This window comes from Lepus europaeus, chromosome 2 (assembly GCF_033115175.1).
Source record: "Lepus europaeus isolate LE1 chromosome 2, mLepTim1.pri, whole genome shotgun sequence".
In the NCBI taxonomy this organism is placed as follows: Eukaryota; Metazoa; Chordata; class Mammalia; order Lagomorpha; family Leporidae; genus Lepus; species Lepus europaeus.
In genome coordinates, this window is record NC_084828.1 from 150395405 (window position 1) to 150414944 (window position 19540).

At 45.1% G+C, this 19540-nt stretch overlaps 1 protein-coding gene across 1 annotated transcript in view; it reads right to left on the minus strand.

Annotated features, from left to right (window-relative positions):
* Positions 1–16148, minus strand: part of LOC133752068 (collagen alpha-6(VI) chain-like) — a 111596-nt gene extending 95448 nt beyond the window's left edge. Inside the window, exons 1-6 of the mRNA XM_062182342.1 lie at positions 16088–16148; positions 12185–12781; positions 10335–10955; positions 8703–9263; positions 7112–7669; positions 4382–4957 (exon numbers count right to left, since the gene is read on the minus strand). Of these exons, the coding sequence (XP_062038326.1) occupies positions 4382–4957; positions 7112–7669; positions 8703–9263; positions 10335–10955; positions 12185–12781; positions 16088–16148 (2974 nt within the window). The remainder of the gene's footprint in view (positions 1–4381; positions 4958–7111; positions 7670–8702; positions 9264–10334; positions 10956–12184; positions 12782–16087) is intronic.
* Between the last annotated feature and the right edge of the window lie 3392 nt (positions 16149–19540).

Consider the following 19540-nt stretch of genomic DNA (forward strand, 5'->3'; position numbering starts at 1 on the left):
GAGGATTTCAAAGCATGTGTTCTTGTCTATATTTGGTTGACTTTCCTCTTTATCAGCTCCCTTTCTCGAATATACAGGCAAAAATATTGACTTCAGAGGAATATTTTTGAACAAATAATGCACAATACTCAGAGATACTTGCTTAAATACAAAACAAAAGGAATAGGAGAGACCGTTGCCAATGAGTGAGTTATGCTTGGCACATACTTGTGTGTGTGTCCTTAGCTTTCTGATAAACATTATTTCCTTGAATTCCCTGGTGATCCTACCACTGCCCTAACTTAATTCATTCTCATTCTAGACTCACAGAGGATGAAAGATGTCTGAGAATCCTGCAGGCCAGATAAGCAAGGGAGAGATAAGAAGAAATATGGTAAATACACATGGATCCTTCAGGAACTAGTTAACTCATTAAATCCCTTTGTTTCAAAGCCCAGTACAGGAAATCAAGGGCAACTTTCATGCAAAGAAAGGGTAAGAATGTAATGTCAACTTCTGCAGAGGACTTGAGAAGGGAGATCGAATTTTAGGCATTAGCCATAAAGAAGTCAGAATGTGTGCCAGTGTTCAATAAGACCCAGGAAGAGTCTGTCAGTCTTGTTCAAGAAAAAGTTAGCTGCAGTCTATGTAGGCAAAGCATATGAAACAGCAGAAAAAGTTAAAGCGTTTTTAAAGAGTTCTGCACCAAGATGTTAGACTTGTGGACTAACAGCAATTCATCTAATTAGAATGCTTGGTATTTTAAGTAAAATACATTGGGGGTGGGGGGACTGAAGAATTTTAGTGGATCACAATCTTCCTGTGAATCAAAAGAGGAAGAGGGCAACTGAATGAGTGAATGATCAATGAAATCAATGAACATACACAGACATAAGGGAGTGAAGCGATCTCCAGCAGTCAGAAACACAACAGAAATCCCACTGTACTCTGTCCTGGAAATGTCTGAGACTGGACCAGAGTGTTCAATACTGGACTCTATATTTTATTTAAGTTTTAGTGAATAAATATCTTTTTTTTTTCACAATAGCTAAAAAACTTTTATTGTCTTGGAATAAATTTAATCAAGAAAGTGAAAGAACTCTACAATGGAAATTACAAAATATTAAATAGAAGAAAATGCACAAAAGGAAAAATATTCCCCACTAATGAATTGAAAGAATTGATATCACCAAAATGTGCATACTACCAACAGCAGTTGTTAATTTTTTTATTGCATTTTGCTTTATTTTTAAGGATCCACTCATTTATTTGAAAGGCAGACTCACAGGGAGGCAGAGGCAGAGACAGGCAGGGAGACAGACAGAGGTCCTCCATGCACTGGTCCATGCACTCAGTAAATGAGAAATCTAAAGCATAAACTGCATTTAACCAATATGGTAATCTAATGACCTTGGGAAGATCAATTTGAGAGGAATAATTGAAATACAAACAAGACTTCATTAAATTGAATGATAACAATGAAAAGAAAATGATGTAGATGCCAATATTAATGACTTTTTTGAGGAATTTAAATTGATAAAGAGAACGGCTGGAATTGTGGCACAGTGGGTTAAGCTGCCACATGCCAGCAACCCATGTGAGTTAGGCTACTCCACTTCCAATTCAGCTCCCTGCAAATGCACTTGGGAAAGCAGCAGAAAAGCAACAAAAGTGGCCTGATTGGGCCCTTGTCACTCCCATGGAGACCCAGATGAATCTCCTGACTTCAGCCTATTGCATCCTCAACTTTTGTAGCCATTTGGGGAGTGAACCAACAGATAGAAGATATCTCTCTATCTCTGTAACTCTTTCAAATAGAAATTAAAAAAAAAATTACAGAAGGGGCAGGCACTGTGGCATAGTGGGTAAAGCCGCCACCTGCAGTGCTGGCATCCCATAAGGGCACCGGTTCATGTCCCACTGCTCCATTTCCTATCCAGCTCTTTGCTATGACCTGGGAAAGCAGTGGAAGATGGCCCAAGCCCTTAGGCTCCTGTACCCGCATGGGAGACCCGGAAGAAGCTCATGGATCCTGGTTTCAGATTGGCCCAGATCTGGCCATTGTGGAGTGAACCAGCGGATGATCTCACTCTCTTTCTCTGCCTCTTCTTCTCTCTCTGTGTAACCCTGACTTTCAAGTAAAATAAATAAATCTTTAAAAAATTTTATAGAAATATGATTTGAGTGCCCAATAAACAGTGAACCGCTAATCGAAAGTGAGTTTATCAGTTATAAATGTATATAATTTCTAGGAAAATCATCAAAAGAAAATTTTAGGAAAAACTGATCCTTGATATAGCTTAATAATAGAGAAGACAAAATGAAAACCTATCAAAATGAGATACAGATATTTGGAAGAGTGGATACCAGGTTACTCATGTGTAGTAGTAACTATGCTTGAGTCCTGAAGAACTAGACAATGGCATTAAAATATACCAGAGTGTCTGTACCCTATACTACCAAGGGTACCAATTCTTAAACTAGCTGCCAACAACTGGTAACAGGGTCCAGAGATTCTTCCTCTACTACATAGAAAGGTAATACCAAAACACCTTTCTCTGGTGAGAATACAAATCGATTCAAAGGGGCAATTCTTACATTTGGTCTTAACCAAGGCAAGAAGAGAGATGAGCACATATCGTATTGAGTCAATGGTAAGGCTCTGTTCCTCAATCCTAATGCTGCAAAGAACTCAGACAATGGCTACAGTCACCTCTGATGCTGCATGGGGAGCAAAGGGATCTAACTTGGAAGATGACTGGGAATGGGATGTCGTGACCTGGCTCCTATCCCCATGCCATCTTGAAGAAAAAATCCTCATAGAAATGACAACTCCTAGAGCTGGCTAAATGGAATTATATTGACAAATCACATCTGCTTTCTGTCCACTCCATTTTGTTCACTTAAAGAAAACAGCAAGCATTTGATCACTTTTATGTCTCTTCATTCCAAAAAAAAAATATTTATTCACTCATTCATTCACTTGAAAGAGTGAACAAAAGAGGGGAAATGCACAAAAAGAAAGACAGACAATCTTCCTTCTGTTGGTTTTCTTCCCAAATGAAACTGGGCCATGCTGACTCAGGAGCCAGGTTCTCTCACATTGCTGGACAGAATAGAATCTAAGGACTTGGACCATCATATGTTGCTTCTCATTCTTCAGCATTAACAAGAAGCTAGACTGGAGTGGTGACAAGATTCCATGTACTCCATCATAGAATGAAGAGATCCCAAGTGGAAGTTTAACTCACTGAAACATAACACCCACCCTAAGGCTTTCATTTTTAAACTTTTTTCACCATGTAGCTTGCAATGAGTCTGTGATTTCTGGATTATGAGATTTAAATAACCATCAGTTAATTTTTTAAATAACTTATTCAGTGGGACTGGCACTGTGGCGCAGTAGGTTAATCCTCTGCCTGCGGCGCCGACATCCCATACGGGTGCCGGTTCTAGTCCTAGCTGCTGTTCTTCTAATCCAGCTCTCTGCTGTGGCCTGAGAAAACAGTAGAAGACAGCACAAGTGCTTGGGCCCCTGCACCCACATGGGATACCAGTAAGAAGCACCTGGCTCCTGGCTTCAGATCGGTTTAGCTCTGGCTGCTGCAGCCATTTGAATAAATATCTTTTTATTTTATTGTTTAAGCAGAGACAAGAGACAGAAGGAGATGAACAGGGAGGGTTGGGAGAGGGACAGAGAAAGATGGAGGGGGAGGGAGAGAGAGATAGAGATTCCATCTGCTGGTTCACTCTCCAAATGCCCAGGCTGGCACTGAAGCCAGGAGCCAGGAACTCAACCCAGGTTTCCTATATGGGTGGGCAGCCACCTACTTGAGCCATCACAGCTGCCTTCCAGGAAACCTTCCTGCATTCACAGGAAGCTGGGGCCAGGAGTCAGAGGTGGGTATCAAACCCACATGCCCTCATATGGGATGGGACGTGGGCATCTTAACTGCTAGGCTAACACCCACCCTGACACAACAGGAAGTGTCAAAGAAACTCGGGACCTCGCACCTGCAGGGAAGACTTTGAGGAAGGATAGCTTGTTCTTAGGAACAGATAGAATTTGATGCTTGGTGTGAAGAGCAGCAAACTAGGGAGTGGAAAAACATGTGAGGAATGTGTGTCCTAATAAATAAAGCCTGTTTAGGAGCAGCGACTCGCCGGCCAGTGGAGGAGTGCGGGAAGGAGCGAGCAGGAATGTTGCCAGAGGCATTTCTCTCGGCGAGGTGAGGGGAGGTCTGCAGGGGACATTTGTGGCTTTTCCAACTCTGAAGAAGTCCCTGAAACACTTAGGGCTCCTCCTCTGCTGCGGAGAACGTGTTCCTGGTGCTATTGCTCTCATTTCTTTCTCATTTGTCCTATGCTATTCAACAAGGGAAACCAAGCCCACCAGCCTTACCTACTTTCGAAGAGTTACAGACACTGGCTGACACATCTGAAAATATCCCCTGCAGGCCTCCAAAGGTCTCCACGAAGAAGTACTTGTCGCTTGATCCTGCCATGGCCAACAGCTCCACGGGATTGGCGCCAGCAATGCCCACAGCCAAGACGAGGATGCCTTTGTCTCGCAAGGCCTTTGCAGTGCCATTGAGTTTTTCAGCATCGTGGGATTCCCCATCAGTGATCACAATGAGGACCTGGGGGACCCCCTTGTGCAGGCGGCTGCCCCGGGCTTCTGTAAACATGTGGTCTGAGAAGGCTAATGCCTCGGCAGTGTAAGTGTTGCCCCCCAAGGGCTGGTCGTTCTGCAGCATGGAAATCACCTCCACCTTTGTGCCAAGGTCACCCAGATAAAACAGCACCTCTGGGTCATCAGCGTACTTCAGAGCCCCGAATCGGACCTGAGCCTTGCCGACGTCGGCTTTCTTCACCAAGCCAATCATAAAATCCTTCATGATGTTGTATTCATCATAGTCAATGCTGCCAGAGCTATCAATTACAAATACAACATCCAACACTTCAATCCGCTTGCACTCTGAAAGACCAAGAGGGAAGAAAACCATGGGAGAGTGACTTTGGAAGCATGTCCTCCCCCTGCCTCTGTCCCCTGCCAGCCATGCTAAATTCCTAATGTCTTCTGTCAAGGGGACCACATTATCCCTCACAATGTCAATTCCCTGGACGCCAGATACAGAACACGCACATCTGTGAGGCCAGTACATAGTAATACTCAGGTGAGCTTTTAGGAAAGGCAGGTGTGAAGCGAAGCCTACTACAGGGGATGGAAGAGGGCAACTGACAGTTGCAGGCCCCTCAGGAATGAAATTTGAGAAATCTTTGGACTAAAAAGAAAAATCACAGTTCTGCAAAACTTTCCTGTACAAGTGATTTCTCCAACATGTGCTTTCATTTATACAATTGTTTTTTTTTTCTAAAGCCATGGTGAGGCTTGAGATTTTATTCTCAAGATAAACCTTGGGGAAATGACCAAATGGAAATGAATTTGGCACCATTATATTAGCTCATGGATGCATGACAGCTGACTTTTCAAGGTTACTTTTCCGTTTTTGACTTTTAAGAAGTCTATTTTCATGATTGCATCTCATTATAGACAAAAGCCCATTTATCACTTGGCCTGAGTTGTCCTCTAACACAATGCTCCTATTAACCTTTAAACCTGAGGTTGGTGTCATGGAAGAGAAGAGCAGGAAAGACCTAATTAATTCTTAACCCATCTGTAGCATGTTCCATCTGAAAGTACAGTGTTCCAAACTCTAACTCGTGCATTCTGGAGAAGTGGAATTTGAGATGATTAGCTATTCAGCAGTTATAAAGCCCATCTACCTCATAGGCCTTACACAGATAGGAGGCCAGTGCTAAATGGAACTGTGAGGAAGTCAACTCCTCACCTGCCCTAAGGCTTGCTCCATTTCTTCCCTGTGCCAGGGTTGACTAGCTCTGGGTAGGGCTCCTGAAAACCCTCAAGCCTATGCACTCACCCCCACTGAATGGAGGCCAAGTACACAGAGCCATAAACCAATTTCCCAAGAAAGGCTGGCTCTTGCAAAGAGGGAACTGTATCTCTCTGGCGTTTGGCTGTCTACACAGCCTGCTTCCATTACCCAAGCATTGGGGCCGGGGCCCGGATGGGTGGTTGCTCAGTGTTGGAACCCTTCAAAGAGTTCTTATATGTTCTGGGCAGAACTATAAGGGATCATATTCCTATGTCTACAAAATACCAACCATTGTCACTAATCCTGCTTGTGGGAGTTGAACAAAACAGTTATTGAATAGAAACCAAGCAGTGTTTCTCCCGTAAACCTCCAATAATGTCCATCTCTTTTATAGAGACACTGCAGAATGCCTCTGTCATGAAGCCCCCAGGTAAATCAGTCATCTAGCTTTGCTGAGATTTTGTTGGTTTGTCATTTCTAGCACTTTGCAATTTTGTAGGAAGAGAACTGGGAATGTGCCTTTTACTTCCTTTGAAGCATCCATCACTCAGGTTCCCTTACTATAGTCCATCTTGTTAAGATTTAATGAATATCAAAGCATTTTTGACATTATCTCATTTGATTCAATCATTGGTCTTTAGAAATTGCAAAAACAAAACAAAACAAAACCAAAAAATACCAAACCTCCCAAAAGCCATTTCCCTGGGAGATGAGGTTCCCATGCCCACTGCCTCAGCAGCCCACACATGGCCCAATGACATGGAACACACATGCTTAGACCTGCTTCAATGTAAGATCATATGGTGTGATTCAGGCTCTCAAGCTCCCTTGGCAACCGGGCTGAACCTGGGCTCCAGCAAAGATGAATTTCTTGCTTAAGTCTGACCCCATGACCAATTCTAATGTCCTTCTTCCCATACTGAAAACACCTTATTAACAAATCACTCCGAGAGGACCCAGATATCCAGTTTCTGCCTCTAGGCAACCTGGCCAAAGACCTGGTGGGGTGCTACTTTCTCACAAGGACAGTTCTTCATCCCACGTTTGCTTGTCTACAATGAGAATGAGTCTAGATGGACCAAAGTAGTTCCCTACTCTGTTAATGAGACAGAGCCACTAGGATAAATGTTTCAATCAAACAAAAAGTTTATACAATGTTCAGATGGAGCCCTGCTTATTTCAAGGAATAATGGCTGGTGTTGGACAGGGATACAGATGAAGACATTCATGCCTACCTTCACGGGGGCTGCAGATTCCAAACACAAGTTCATCTTCGATGCGCTGCAGAATGTCGAAATTCTCAACATAAAAAACCATCTCTGGCCTCCCGCTGATCTCCTCTAGCTGGGTGACATTGGAGCCGAACACTCCCACGGAGTAGATAATCACGCCTTCTTGCCGAAGTGCCACTGCGGGTTCCTTCACTACGTCCTGAGCCTCGCCATCCGTGATGAGGATGAGAAACTTCCTGACGTTGGGCCGGGCCCCCTTGGCAGGGCTGAAGTACTGAGACACGAAGGTCAGGGCTCCGCCCATCAGGGTGGTTTCGCCAATGTGAGCCATCCTGTCTATCGCATTTGAAATGTCACTCTGTGACATGAATGTGTCCAGCTGAAACTCCTCCTTATTGATGTGGCTGAACTGGACTACACCAATTTGCACATGATGTGCCCCAATCTGAGATTTGCTCACCAAGTTCTTCATGAATGTTTTCATTTTGCCAAAGTTTTCGAGTCCTATACTTCCAGAACTGTCCACCAGAAACATGATGTCAGCTTTCAAGTCTTTGCAGGCTGCGTGGGGGCAAAGAGAGTGGACAGGAAAATCCAGAACACAATTAATTCTCTACTGAAGAGTGTGCTTGCTAAGGATTGTCAATAGGTTACTAACTTGCTTAAATATATAACTAAGGGTTTCTCAGTCTTAGCATGGCTTACATTTTGGACCAAATCATCTTCATTGTGGAGGGTAGTCTGTGTGTCATAGGCTACCCTAAGATGTTTAGCTGTAACCTTGACCCCTGCCCATTGGATGCCAGTAGTATTCCATTGTAACAGACACAAATGCCTCTTGATATTGCCAAATAGCCTAAGCAGATGGAATCAACCCAACTGAAAAGCACTGAAGTAACTCTGAAAGAATTCTTATAATAAATAAAATAAATAAAAATAAATAAAGGGCCGGCGCCGTGGCTCAACAGGCTAATCCTCCGCCTAGCGGTGCTGGCACACCAGGTTCTAGTCCCGGTTGGGGCGCTGGATTCTGTCCTGGTTGCCCCTCTTCCAGGCCAGCTCTCTGCTATGGCCCGGGAGTGCAGTGGAGGATGGCCCAAGTGCTTGGGCCCTGCACCCCATGGGAGACCAGGAGAAGCACCTGGCTCCTGCCTTCGGATCAGCGCGGCGGCCATTGGAGGGTGAACCAATGGCAAAAGGAAGACCTTTCTCTCTGTCTCTCTCTCTCACTGTCAACTCTGCCTGTCAAAAATAAATAAATAAGGAATTTAAATAAACCTGAAGTAATTCTTAAAACTTGAAATCATTTGATCCTATTATACCTGCAGTATCTAATCACAGATCTGTCCTAACAGGGATTTGTGGCAGGAGCTTAATTAATTCTCCAAGTACACTTATTTTGCTTGGGGTTTTAATTAGAATACTTTAATGGGGGGGGTCCTCCATTTTGCTCTGGAGAACAGAGCACAGCTAGAGAAATCATCAAATCTCCACTTAGAAATTTATGTTGTTTCTCCAAATCAATAATGTCAAAGATTGTCTAGAAGGTCATCTGTGAGGTGAAGTTCAAAGTCAAAGGCACCGTATCTCTTACCTTCTTCAGCACAGATTTCTTGAACAACTTGGTTTCTTATGTCTTTTAAAGCGTCGAAGTTGTGCACGTAGTACACTCTCTTTTCGTCTCCTGCAATGTCTCGCAGCTGTGTTTGGTTCGCCTCCTTGACCCCGATGGCGTAGACCCGGATGTTTTCTTCTCTCAGTCTTTTTGCAGGCTCCAGGATGCTATCCTTGGACATGCCGTTCGTCAGGACGACAAGGTGACACGGCACTTTGTTCCCTCGCTGCTGCTTCGCTTTTTGCAACAGCCTCAGCGTGAAGTTCAGGGCTGCACCTGTGTTTGTGTCCCCACCCAGCTGCCTGATGTTCTCAATGGCCCTTCCCAAATCATGCTTGTTGGAGTATTTACCAATCTCAAATTCCAAGTCCCAGCTGTTGGCATACTGCACGGCCCCAACCCGCACCTTGTGGGGGCCGATGTGGAACATGCTCGCCACCTCCGACAGGAAGGTCTTCATTTCCTGGAAGTCCGTGGCCTGGGTGCTCCCCGAGCCATCGATGAGCAGATAGATGTCTGCTTCCTCGGTGTCCACACAGCCTGAAAGGCGACAGACAGGTTCAATGTGTTATTTGGGCAAAGAGTGAAGAAGAAATGGAAACAGATGGGAAGAAGAGCCAAGCTGAGCCTCTTCAGACAGAAACATGAGAAACAGCTTCCAGGCTTTAAAGATGTGTTTGGGAGGTCAACCCACAGGAGCTGAGCACTGGCTGCATCAGAGGAGCTGTTTCTGATACCTGAAGACAATCACTCTAACTCTCTGCCCTGCATCACAGTCAGTCTAGACACAGTAGGAAAAACTTGAGCTGCTTTGTAGAAGTCACTTCCTCCAGGAACTTCTTCTAGTAACTGCTTGGCAAAAGTCCAGTTGTGTGCTACACGATGCAAATTATCGGCTCTTTACCCTACCTTCCCTAGCCAATGAACTAATTACCTAGGGACATGGTCAGTGACATTGTATGTGAAAGACAGTGACACTTTTACAATAAATATGCTCTAAATCTTTTTCGAAGGACATACACACCTATATATCTGTGTATACATAGGCATAAAATATTCCCACAGCGTACGTGTGCATGCATGAGACATATAAAAGATACTGCCCCCTGCCTCTCTCCTGGAACCTGTTAGCTATTTTGTCCACCAGCCAAATCACAGCTCCTGTTTATTGTCTAACTTGGCCATTTGGGGGTGAAGGGAGAAGAGAAAGGGAAGAAATTTAGGGAAAGAAAGAAGAGGGTGACATGAGAAGCAAAGGAGAGAAAGAAAAAAACAGCAGCAGATGGGATTCTGGGTTGTATTTCAGTCATGAGTCCAGTGAAAGCCACACCAAAGGGGAAGAGAGAGGAGATCCCTCCTCCTGTGCCAGCAGCTCACCTGCTGTTGTTCTCACCAAACTGGACTTCATTTTACCAAGCTAAAATAGATAGATAGATAGATAGATAGATAGACAGACAGACAGACAGATATAGATAGATACATATGGGAACTTGTCCTCTTGCCCACTTGGTACCCAGCTAAGCCTTTTTTTATATTTAATGTTCAAACAATAGGAAAAGAAAAGGAGAAACAGAAAGGGCATGGGCAAGCCTCCTTTCCACAAGACCTTACCGGACTTGAGGGTTTCGGTCCGTTCTGCCAGCACGGAGACCGTGTGGGTTATTTGGTTCCGCAGCTTCTTCACAAATGTCTGATTGTGGGCGGCCAGGTCAGCGAAGGTTGGCAGCTTGGAGACGTACTGCTCGGCAGGGTGAGACGCTATCTTTTCCAACTGGGTGGCATTGGCCCCCTCCACGCCCAGGGTGAACACCGTCACTCCCTGGCGCCGGAGGTTAACGGCCGCCCTGGTCACATTGTCCTCTGAAGCCCTGTGAGTCACCAGCACCACAATTTGGGGCACGCCCTGATTCTTCCGGCTGCCACCGCGGGCTCCGAACACCTCCTTCCTGATCTTCCGCAGGGCAGCTCCCGTGTAGGCTTCTCCAGCTCCGGGGGAGAGGCTCTGTATGCGATGGAGAACTGCGGACCGATTGACGCCCTCGCTCAGGGAGCCGATCACCTCCGTCTCATTGCTGTAGGCCACCAGGCCGACCCGCATGCAGCTTTCCTTTACGTCAAGGGCAGACACGCTTTCCTGCAGGAATCCTTTCAGATGGTCAAAGTCCTCCAGGCTGCCATTGACTGCCACATCCAACAGGAATACGACGTCAGCCATGGAAGGGCCTTGGCAAACTGCACGCAAGGAGGGAGCAGCAGAGCGTTAGCTGGAGATGCGTGGAGGTGGATGTGCCCAGGTGTGCACTCACAGAAGGAGCCACAGGAAATCACCATGAAGCTGAGAACAGAGCACCGGGGCTCGGACACTGGATCCTAGCTCAACTCCAGCCTCAATGTCCTCCTTCTTAAAAGGGAGATGATAATGCTATTTATCTCAGAGTAGTTACAGGGATTAGATGACATAATCTACTTGGCCTGGAGCCTGGTCCCTAAGATTCACGCACTGCACAGTAGCCATTACTATCATGTTAAAATCACAGAGACGTCAACACCATTCCTATTAGTAGCTATAGTCCAAATTTTCCTAAGGGAAGCTAAAAGAACAATAATTGTACCTTTGACTGTTTTATTTGGGGTAAGGAATTATATTTTCATAGATTACCATAATAGCAGCATTCTCTGTTATCAATAGGAAATTCCATGTGTCATCTCAAATTGATTTAGCCAGGAACAGCATGAGTTTCCAATATTATTTATCTGGAGATGTACACTTTGAGCTAAGTGTTTTCTTGCTGGCTTCTCCCTGCCTTTCTCCTGAATGCTATTCATAAACTCTTGGGCATTCTTGTTAATAGAGAGACTGGGAAAGCAAGTGGGCCGTGGAGCAGAACACAGGGAAACGAATTCAGCACAGAACAGCAGGGAAGGGCAGAAACTGTACGGGCTGGAAACCAAGGGCCTGACCTAGCTCTGGCTGTAGACTGAGCCTGGCCTGGGCCAGCTCGCATGACCTCGAAGGTCACCTGCACGCTCTTCTCTGCAGAACAGGGCATCTGGACACTGTAAAGTATTTTTCCCACTATAAATTATTTCTGGCTCTAGAATTCTATGCCTACGCATGTGCCTTCTGACTCAAGGAGTTTAGAAGCACCTTTACCTTTGAAATGAACCATCACAAAGCAACTAAAACCCAGGGAGAGGACTCAGAGGTAAAGGCTAGGGAACCAGGAGCAGGTTTCCCAGGGTTTGAAGAAGTCCAGAAGTGAAAGGCAACACGGCTGAGAGATGGAAAGCCAAGGCTTTAATCAGTCTTTCAACAGCTACGAGCCTGGGAATTCCCAACCATGGGGATATTTAGCAATGGAAAATGCAACCCATCAGCGGGCAAGGGGGGTTCAGGGAGTTTGAATTCTCCTCTCCACGTTGATTTTGTTCGCATGCCTATGCACGCTTCCTGTACCCACCTTCTACAAGGATGTCATCCATGGCTGTGTCCCTGTACTGCACCGCGTCCCTGATGGCCTGCGTCACGTTGTGCGAGAACGTGCTGAGGTCCCGGGCCGTTCGGAGGCTGAAATGGAACTGAGACGTGGCCATGGCCCTGACGCCCTCCTCAGCAGCCTTCTGCACCCCCACGGAGATGATTCGCACCCCGTCTCGCCGCAGGGCCTCCGCAGCCGCCCCCACGTCGTCCTCGGACTCGGCCGAAGCCAGGACCACCAGGACCGGGGGGAACTGCTTCTTGTCTCTGCCGTCGGGGGCTGCGGAGAAGTAGGCCCTGTGCGCCTCCCGCAGGGCGCTGCCCACGCGCAGGGCGCCGCCCAGGAACTCCACGTTCTTCTTGAGGTGGTTCAGCATGGGGCCCTTGACCTTGAAGGTGCTCAGCTCGAACTCGCTGTGGAGCTGGTCGCTGTACTGCGCCAGCGCCACGCGGAACTTGCTGGCCTCGATGGGGAGGCTGGTGATCATCTTGTTCAGGAAGGCTTTCACGAAAGGGAAGTTCTTAACTCCCAGGTGATCCGAGCTGTCCACCAGGAACACCACGTCGCCATACTGAGGGCCTGCAGAACCACAAACGTAGGGACCAAAGCAAGAACTTTAAAAGGGAAATTTTTCTTTCCTTCTTCTTTTTTTTTTTCTTTTATAGCATCTTGACAATAAACATGAAATAATAGCCTGAAGTTTCATATTTTCTCAAAAAACACATTTCTTGGGCTGATTGTTTTGTATAAGTCTTTTAAAAAAGATTTATTTGAAAGTCAGGGTAACAGAGAGAAGGAGAAAGAGACAGAAAGAGAGGGAAGGAGAGAGAGAGGTATATTGTGACTGCTGGTTTACTCCCCAAATGGCTGCAACAGCTGCAGCTGATCCAGGCCGAAGCTAGGTGCCTGGAACAGATGGAGTCCCAGATAGAGGGTCCTCTCACGTAGGCAGCAAGTGCCCAAGTACTTGGGACATCATCTGCTACTTTAAGGTGCACTAGCAGGGAGCTAGCTGGCTGTGAAGCCTAGCAGTCTGAACTTGAACCAAGTCACAGGTTTTTATACCCTTAGTGGTTAATTTCTCCTTGTACTCTTTTTCTTCCCTCTCAGAATTTGATTTCAATTTGTATCAACGGAATAAAAATTTTATTGCAAATCAAACTCCTTCTGCTTGGTTTTTTTTTTTTTTTTTTTTTTTTTTTTTTTTTTTTTTTTTTTTTACCAGCAGAGTGGATAGTGAGAGAGAGAGAGACAGAGAGAAAGGTCTTCCTTTTTGCCGTTGGTTCACCCTCCAATGGCCACTGCGGCCGGCGCACCGTGCTGATCTGAAGCCAGGAGCCAGGTGCTTCTCCTGGTCTCCCATGTGGGTGCAGGCCCCAAGGACTTGGGCCATCCTCCACTGCCTTCCCGGGCCATAGCAGAGAGCTGGCCTGGAAGAGGGGCAACCGGGATAGAATCCGGTGCCCCAACCGGGACTAGAACCCGTGTGCTGACGCCGCAAGGTGGAGGATTAACCTGTTAAGCCATGGCGCCAGCCTCTGCTCAGTTTTAATAGTGAAATCTGAAAGAGAGCCTTTCATTAAAATTGTCATTTAAACAATGTAATAGATGATCTGATTAACTTATAATAATTTTGAATTTTTAAAATCTAAAAATCACAAAAATGTGAGATTGTTTCAATCTATTTTAAAATTTACAATATTTGTGATGAATCATGTGAGTATTAAAAAAGGTAAATGTATTCTTACATATGCAAATGTGATGGCACCCTATCTTTGGTTACAAAAGGGATAACAGCTTTAGTTTCCCCTGTAAGTATGATTTTTATTTAGAAATACACTACCTTTTTTATAGTTTTTTTTTAATTTAATAAATGTGAATTTACAAAATGCAACTTTTGTATTGTTGTGGCTTCCCCCCCCAACCTCCCTCCCTCCCGTGGCCCTCCCCTCTCCCACTCCCTCTCCCATCCCGCCCTTCATCGAGTTTCATTTTCAATTACCTTCATATACTGAAGATCAACTTAGTATATACTAAGCAAGGATTTCAACAGGCTGCCCTCACACAACCGCACAAGGTATAGGGTACTGTTCTAGTAGTGTTAGAAATACACTACCTTTTAAAGCTTCATTTACTACCAGCTATCTAGATATAATCTTGCATGACAGAGAATCCCTGGGCTAAAGTGATAAACATTGTTTACTGATGGCTTGTTAATTGGGACTTGAGCACTCCCTACCTTTGGGTAAGACTTATCTTATCTAGCAAAGGGAGGGAAATGTGTGTGTGGTGGGGAGAGGTTTAGGAGTTCAGTGCAGGGGCAGGCATGCGGTGCCGTGGTTAAGCTGCTGCTCTGGACATCAGGACTCAGCATCCCCCGTCAGAATGCCTGCAGTTGAGTCTGGATCCACTCCTGATTTCAGCTGCTGCTAATGTGCACCCTGGAAGCCAGCCATGCTGGCTCAAGTAACTGCGCCTCTTCCATCCACACGGAAGACCCAGATTCAGTTCCTGACTTGGCCTGGTCCATCCTTGGATATTGTGGGCATTGGGGGATAGAAGCAGTGAGTAGGAGACATCTGTCCCTGTGCCTTTCAATTAAATAAAAGTTTCTAAAAGGAACAGAACATACAGTGTCATTGAGCACGTCATGAGAGCCCTCATTGATCTGTGAATTTTGAGCACTGTCCAGCCATTCAGTACACTCGATCTTCAGCCTCCTTTCCTTTACAATAAGCAGATTGTATCCAAGGACGCTCTTCACTCAGACTCCGAGATTGCTGAGATGGTTACTAGACCATTAAATAACATTAGACATTGAAATACTTCAATCTTTCCTGTGCTACCATTGTAAAGAAAGCAGCCTGGCACCTATGGGTGTTATTCTATTCTTATACTCAGAAATAATTCTTTCTTGTCTTTGACATAACCTTAGCCCAGCCGATCGAAGATTCCTCTTGCGATCAGACAACCAGCAGCACGTCAGGGGAAGAGACATGTAAGGGAAGTCCACACTGTTCACAAGAAGACTGGGCGCTCTCTGAGGACTGCCAGGTGAGCCCTGCCCAGGCAGCTGGACTCCTGACCAACAGTGGCCCTCCCATGTATGAATGAACCATGGCATCCTGCACAGGGGGAGGAAGTAGGTGCCTCGCGCATGAGCTGGATGCAGGCTTTGATGAGGTCTGCCGTTATGGCTGAACCAGGAGATGACCTGGGGAAAAGCATCATCACTTCTTAAAAAAGCTTAAGGCCCTGCCAGACATCGAGGGAGGATGCATGCAGAGCAAAGCCGAGTTGATATTTTCACACACTTGCTGCCACGGTCAGAGTCCTCAAGGAAGCAGGGAAAGCCAATGTCAGTGGCCCTGGCTGTGAGCGGTGTGGTGGTGGAGCGGGGAAGGGTAAGCCAGTCTCTTGACATCCAGTCAAGAGCATACATGCTTCCTCTCCAGAAGATAAGCTCATCTTTACAACAAGCAGATGTGCAGTTCCAACTGGAGCAAAATCTGGACACGTAGCCACGGCTACCTTTCAGCACAAATGAATTAGAGAAACACATGCTAAATCTTCCAGGCCTCAGCTGATATCAATGACAGGATCTGCATGCAACCTCCCAGAAGACCCTAGGGCTTGAAACAGGAGGAACTGACGCCTCCCAAATCTCCCTGTGGCTGACAAGGGCCAGGGATCGGAAGCAAATGATCTTCAAAGCAACACATGGTTGACATCAGGAAGAAACTATCCCACCACCTCCCTTCCCACTGCCATGAAAACCAAAACAAAGCAGAACACAACTCCTGACTTCTAAGTAGGTAACATTCGCTTATTAGCTGTTTTCTGTAGTAAAAATTACAGGGAATAATTCTTCTGGCTTTTCCTTACCAGGACTTTGGTTCACAGACACACGGCAACACACGATGACAAGGAAGACAATCAGCAGCATTTTCATATTATGATCTGAACGATCTGCAGCTGGAAATCTGAAAAGATGAAAATACAAACAACTAAGCTAAGATCGTTGTGGGTATTATTTAGAATCAAGACTCATACACACAAGAGAACACGAATATGGGACACAGAAGAGAACAAGGAATTTCTCAAGTTCATTGACTTCTAATCTGTGAAGGTACTTAGAGAAAAATGTATCATCCACATTTACAGTCACATGAGCTTTTGCTTGGCCTCAGACCTTGTGGAAAGAAGAGATTTTTGCACAGTGGAGGTAGCCAGATGGATTCTGCTCCAACGATATTATGTGTTTCTATGGGTCATGTCCCAGTAGCCTGGTGTCATCCTCGAGCCATTCATTGCCAAGAAAATACAGAGTTCACCACTGGGACACTCATCTGAGACCTCATCATTGTGAACACTAAGTTATTTAAATAATCAGTATTTCTAGAAGTCATCAAAATTCCCCATTTTTCTCTTCTATTTCCCTACTGTTTTACATTTTATATCATTTTACATTTCCCTTATAATTTCCTCATATTTTCCTCGTCTTTTGTAATTAGAAAGGCAACCACCTCATTTTATCCATAAATTTGAGAAAATAAAAAGCAGTGATTTCCATATTCCATGCAATATTCTTACAGAGAGAAGCTCAGTTGGCTCTGTTTTGCCTCTGACTATGCAGAGCTGTACAAGCAAGAGTTTCCCCACTGCAGCTTGTTCAAAAACATTTTTAGCCATCATGAAATGTTCATTTCATAGAATGAAATAGGATATGAAAGATCTTGAAAATAATAGTTTAAAGATGCCATTGCAAATAAATATGTTAATTTGAAGTAGGTTGGGCTCAATCATTCCTTCATCCAGTAAACAAAAAATGAATTGAACCATTTTGCTCTGTTAGTCAACCAGTGTCTTTTTGCTGCTTGATTAGTTAATTAACAACTATCTAAACATGTATTTTCAGTTCTATAACTGGCTCTCTCCCTCCATACCAGACAGGCTGCTTGTACTTAGTATTTCACCCCTTCAGAAATGGAATTTTGTCAAGAAAAATTCCATACCTATCTTTTCACTTATTCCATTGCCTCTCTGCCATTTTGTAAGTTTGGGACTCTGTTCTAGTCTCTCTCAAGAAGTCTAGACAATGTACAGTTTTAAGGTTGAAAGCCGGCCTTCTCTTTCCCCTGGCCTCTTGCCAGGAGGGGGCTTGCTGTAGCCCTGCACCTCCAGGACGCGTGGCCTTCAGACCATGTGCTCTAGGCTTCCTGGCCTAGCTGCTCCTCCACATGGCTGGTTCCTGGTGCTCAGTATGAACCCAGATTTACCTAACTCTCAGCCTCTGCTTTGCTGCCAGTGATAACCGACTCAAGTATACAGTGACTGGAGAGGAGGTAAAGAAATGTATGCAGTGCTTGATCAGAATCAGCAACCAGGTGCAAACTGATGTTGCATACCTTGCTGGATTCATGGATACATGTGAGATGGAGCAAACATTGGCATCGAGGAGACAGGGGATGAACTCTAAGAGCATCAGCTTGAGCAGCCCATGATATTTCAGTGGATTGTTCATCTCAGGCCTTAAAGCTTTTTGGAAACCAAGAGCATCACAGCTCATTTGGACTTCATCACACTGTTATTTTCAGCACGAAAATGTGTGGTTTGGTAGGGGTTTCTTATTCCTCAAAGAGGCAGAGAGCCTGACTGACAGAGGGAGGCTGCAGAATAGGAATGTGTGTGTTACTTCTCTCACATGCCCACAGTTTACTTTAAAATAGGAAAATAGGGCCTCTGCAAAATGGAAAATTTTAGTTTATGACTGATTTTGAGGAGTGGCTTTCCTTTTCATGGACACTTAATTTTGTTCCGATGTTAATATACCAAATTTCTTCTGTGTATCAGATAACACCACCATGCACAAGTTAAGATTCTTGGTATTTGGATATCTGTTAGATGCTACTAAGAAAGTAGAGATGAGCTTTCTTTTTAAAGCTTTTGAGGTGGTGTCACAGAATAGCGTGTTGTAGATACAGTCAACTGCTTTGTTACCTTCCAACTAGGCATCTGTAAATATTGAAGCTTAAGATGGCAGGTGATGTCCTGTAGACACTGCTGTTCAAGTTGGACACAACTGACAGAGTTTGTTCTTTCTCTCTAAAAGTGATAGGGGATTTGTAGCTTAGTGGTTTTTTGTTTATTTCTAATTTGCTGCTGATAATGTATATGAATTTAACATTCTGTGTAAACTGTCATTTGTTACTGCACAGTTTATGCAGTGTTGCTTTGCCAAATAAAAGTTCAAAGTAAAAAAAAATCAAGTTATCAAGGATAAGAAATATTTTTTTAAGATTTATTTAAGTATTTGCAAAGCAGAATAACAGAGAGAGAGAGAGAGAGAGACAGAGAGAGAGAGAAAGAGAGAGAGAGGTCCTCCATCCACAGGTTCCCTCCCCAGAGAGAGAGAGAGAGAAGTCCTCCATCCACAGGTTCCCTCCCCAGAGAGAGAGAGAGAAAGAGAGAGAGAGGTCCTCCATCCACAGGTTCCCTCCCCAGAGGGCTACAATGGCTGGATCTTGCTGATCTGAAGCCAAGAGCCAGGACCCTCATCCAAGTCTCCCACATGGGTGCAGTGGCCAAAGGATTTGTGCCATCCTCCACTGCTTTTCTAGGGCATTTTGAACCAGTGCTCTTATGAAATGCCAGCACTGCAGGTGGAGGCTTAACCTACTATGCCACAGTGCTGGCCCCAATAAAAAGAATTCTAAATGAACTTACCAAAATTTAGAATTGTTTAAAGTTTTATTTATGTATTTGAAAGGCTGAGTTAGAGAGTGGGACAGACATCGTCAACCTACTGGTTCAGTCCCAGATCTCTGCAGCAAACAAGCACTGGGCCAGACTGAAGGCAGGAGCCTGGAGCTCCATTCAGGCCTCCTACATCAGTGGCAGGGGCCTAAACACTTGTGCCATTTTCCTCTGCTCTTCCCAGGCCATTAGCAGGGAGCTTGATCTGAAGTAGAGCAGCTGTGACATGTGACCCTATGGATGCCAGCATCACAGGTGGTGGCCTTACCCACAACATCACAATTCCAGCCCTGACATTAAAAATGTTCAAGGTTCAGCCAGCATCATAGTTTAAGTGCAGTCTATCATACCTGTATCCCATAAGAGTGCTTCTTTGAGTCCAGACTGCTGCACTTCTAATCTAGCACCCTGTGAATGTGCCTGGGATAGTGGAAGATGGCCCAAGTGCTGCGACCCCTGCCACACATGTGGGAGAACCACATGGATTTCCCTGGCTTCCGGCTTCTTCAATCTGTCCCAGCTCTAGCTGCAATCAGTTGGGAAGTGATCCAGATGATCACTTTCTCATTGTCTTTATTTTTT